This window comes from Buceros rhinoceros, unplaced genomic scaffold (genome assembly GCF_000710305.1).
Source record: "Buceros rhinoceros silvestris isolate BGI_N320 unplaced genomic scaffold, ASM71030v1 scaffold17557, whole genome shotgun sequence".
Classification (NCBI taxonomy): domain Eukaryota; kingdom Metazoa; phylum Chordata; class Aves; order Bucerotiformes; family Bucerotidae; genus Buceros; species Buceros rhinoceros.
In genome coordinates, this window is record NW_010422933.1 from 27200 (window position 1) to 31172 (window position 3973).

At 48.2% G+C, this 3973-nt stretch overlaps 1 protein-coding gene across 1 annotated transcript in view; it reads right to left on the reverse strand.

The window, feature by feature from the left end:
- LIMK2 (LIM domain kinase 2) overlaps positions 1-161 on the reverse strand; it is a 19719-nt gene extending 19558 nt beyond the window's left edge. The window contains exon 1 of the mRNA XM_010140250.1: positions 109-161. Within this exon, the coding sequence (XP_010138552.1) occupies positions 109-161 (53 nt within the window). The remainder of the gene's footprint in view (positions 1-108) is intronic.
- Positions 162-3973: the final 3812 nt, after the last annotated feature.

The window sequence follows — 3973 nt, forward strand, 5'->3', positions numbered from 1 at the left end:
AGCTCTGGACCTCATTCTTCACACCTTGCACACTAACTGCTTAGGATAGCATTACAGGGGGGAAAATAGCACTTTGAAGGTCCGCTGCTAATCCTGCACAAGACTTACCGAAAGGGATCCTTGGGAGCGAAGTAAGCTGGGGCAGACAAGTAACTTCCCATCTTCAATACTGGACAAACCGGCTCAGCCACAAACTTGTCCAACTGCCTCTGAACAGCTCTGTTCTGCCAACATGGCAGCAGCCAGTGCTCATTTAATCTTGCGCTGATTCAGAAACTTCACCTCTCCTTGAAGCTGCCCAAGGAATGCCAGGTCTCTGGGCTGCTCGTTCCTTTTCAGATTTTTCCTGGCTCCCATGGCTATAACCATCTTCTCCTGCGCTCAGCAGCAGTGGCACCCTTGGGGAGGATAGAATAACTGCTAACTGGGCGAGCTGGACATGCTTCTGCCACAGTTCTTGGGAGCTCTGCTGCCTGCTAACTATTGTCAAGTTTTCCCTTCTCTGGTTCCACCCAAGGGTGGGGGGGAGGAGGAGCCACTGCAGGAGGACAGCGTGTGGCTACGGAGGCTGAATAAACTCTACTTCTTCACAAGGGGTGGAGCTCCGACCCAACGAGGGGCTGCCTTAGTAAGCGCTGTAAGATAGCAGCTTTTGCCAAAGTTAAAAGCCAAGAGCATAAACGCGAAACTATGGCTTGGAGCAGTGGCACACTCTGATGGAGAAGTCACGGAAGGCAGAGTCTGACAAAGACCACCGGCCACATCCCCGAACACATCCAGGTAACTGCATTTGCTGCATTCCGTCCTAGACCCTTCACAGCGCGTGGGGCTATACTGCCCTCACAGCACCTACAATCTGTCAATCCTCGCGAAGGAGGTAACTCACAGTGTGCTTCATCCAAGGAAAAATACTCTGTTTTAACAGAGATCAGTGCAATCGTTTAACCTAATCTTCATCTCCTGAATGGAAGCTGAGAGGGATAAATCAGCACAGACAAGCACTCTCTCCTGCTTGCTGTAGTTACATCATTTGGCTTGCTTGCTCTGAAGCCAAGCATGATCTCTAGTGGCCTCATCAGCTAAAGCTGTTTGCAAGACACTCAGAAATGCAACAAACATATGCTGCTGCGCTGAGCCCTCCCATTTCTGTACAGTCAGCAAAGCCTGGCATGCCTGAACACAGCCTGAAAATCGTGCTGTGTTCCAGAGGCAAGGGCACTCAAACATGCTTTCACTGGAGATGCTCGTCTCAGCTGGCACATTGTTCAAGGACTCTTGGGGCCGGGATGAGGCAGTCCTGGCTGCAGATTTGACAGCCGCTGCCCGCTGTTGAAGAAAGCAGAAAGCCAGACAACTTTTGGGGTTATTTTTTCTTGTGGTGTTTTGTTTGTTTGGTTTGGTTTTTTACTTTTAATAAGCAGCCACCTTTCTGGGGAAAAAAGAAAAATCATCATTTTCACCCATTCAGTGCAGTTTCTAAGCCTGGCTGCAGAGCCCGATGTGGTTGTCAGTGTCAACACGAGTCTTAATTCCGTCTGACATTTCACACAGCTCTACTGGAAGCGGCAACACGGTGAGTCTGTGTCTAGGAATGCACTCTGGTCTCCCACATTCGCTATATGTTGCACGCTGGAAATGGGCCAGTGCTCGCAATCCAGTGCTTCCCTGGCTATCAGCAACACCCCACAACACAGACATACCTCAGTGGATCGCAGAGCCCCTCCCCTGCCCAGTATCACCTACAGACAAAAGCTTTTCCCCACAATTCTGCTGCCATGGGCTGAACTCCCTCCAAGGGGGAGCCCACGTGACCTCATAAATCCCGGCTCTTCAGACAAACCTTTGAAGATTTGATCCACAGATGTGATAAGCAGCCAGCTAGTCTGTGGATGAAGCCAGCAGATAAAGCCTAACTTCAAAGTAATACAAACCACCCAGACAGCTAAGCAACTGGGAAGGGATTCTGTGCGAGCCTTCCTTAAGGCCAAAGGACACACAGTCAAACGTCTTATTTAAACAGGAAACATCTTATCAAAATGATTTTACTTTTGCAGCAAGCCCCAGCAGCAGCCAGTAAGTTACTTTTTCCTACACAGAATTCTTTTGTTACTTCTTGCCTTTCTTTAATTGTCTCTATAACCTGTTTGAGAACACAATAGCTCTGATAAAAGGGCTCTGGAAAAGGCATTAATGTGTTCATGCACTGCAGATCTGAATTCCTGCCAGAATGACTGTACTTCAAAAGCGCTGATAAACAGGTGGGGGGGGGAGGACCCTTTCTAGGTAGCTTTACCGATACCATCCTGAAGGTCAAAATGCACCGAAGCAAATTTATTTTTCACAACTGAAGTCAGATATCAGCATCTTCTCTCTTGCAAATGCTGACCGTATTTCCAGTACGACTGTGTAGCCATCACAGGGGGTTGCTTTCCTTACTCTGGTTTAGAATGGTATGGTAATTTTTGCCAGAAAGAAGCCTGGAAAATGTAACTAGCAAATAAAAAGGAACAAATGAAAAACCTCGACAATGAGTTAACACAAACTGTATTGCAAACAGAGTTGCAACCATTTTGTCCCCACAGAAACGCGTCACATAGCTATAGTGATATTCACATGATTAGTATCTTCAAACTGCTGGGGTTCGGCTGCCCCTCTTCACCCCACCGTTCATGCTGCCCCTCCTCACCCCACCGTTCATGCTGCCCCTCCTCACCCACCGTTCATGCTGCCCAGTGGCACGTCTGCAGACAGACCTACTGCTCAGCAGATCCACCAGGCCTGATACACAGCTTTATCCTGACACAGACAGGCACTTCAGCATGTGTGGGACTGGTATAAACTGGGGAAGAGGCATTTGCTTCACGCCTCAAAATTCTGCAGCCAGTCTTTGTTTTGGCATGGGTGCCGTTTGGAGACATTCCAAATTCTTCAGTACAATCCCAGCACCTCATTGTATTTCCAAGGCACTTACACGTAACACATGCTTTGCTGCTGTCCAAAGACAGAGTCAGCTCCTGACACTAACACTGTTTTGATATGCAGGAACCTCTGAGCGAAAGCTCTTGAGTAAACAAACAAACAAACAGTGAAGTGAAGCTCGTCCCCATCACTGCATCTGAGTCTAAGCAGCTGCAGAACTTCAGACCAACACAGCAATACCTTCGTGGTACCTGACATCACTAAGCACAGCATTAGGATGAGAATAGAATTTTGATCTCCACCATACTTGCCCAATGGCTGCAGACCTCCTGAATATGTGTAGGCTGAGAAGCAAACAAAAGCAATTCAGCCTTTTGAAAATTCACAGATTACACATGGTTTTGGAAGCAGTGGCTTCTGATCTGTAAATGCAGCACAGATGGCAGTAAGGCCATCACTTCCACCTCCGCATCTTTGCTCGCTTCCTAACTTGCTGCTTTTGTCTCTGCAGACCCCTAAACTCCTCAGGGAAAGATCCCCTCACTCTTGTGGAAAGCCTACCACGTCCTGGACTGTTACCTTGGTATCATAACGCTCTGGTTACAATGCCCTAAAATCTCAAAAAAAAAAAAAAAAATTCAGACTGGAATGCACAACTTCTCCTTAAATATAAAGGGTTGTCACCGATGTCCTGCAGCTGAAAGGCTGCTTCCACCTGCAAAGTGCTTCAGTGTTTCTCTGGCTCTTTAAACTCCCAGCAGTCGTGGGGATCTCTGTACAAACAGGCACTTAGCAACCATTTCTCCTACATCTATCAAAGCTGGTGAATGTCAGTGCTGACGGAGACACCATCAACTCCCTGCAGAGTCTGCAGGATCGGTGGAGAAGAGCTCTCACCACTGAGGCCCTATCATTAGCTTTCTGTAACCGCCACAAACTGGAGAAGACAGGGGAGAAGAGATTCTTGTCTTCCTGCTTCTACTGCCTTTTGTTACTCCTGATCCTCCTGCTCTCTCTGCGGCTGGCTTCCCCTTTGGACGCCGCGCGATCCCCC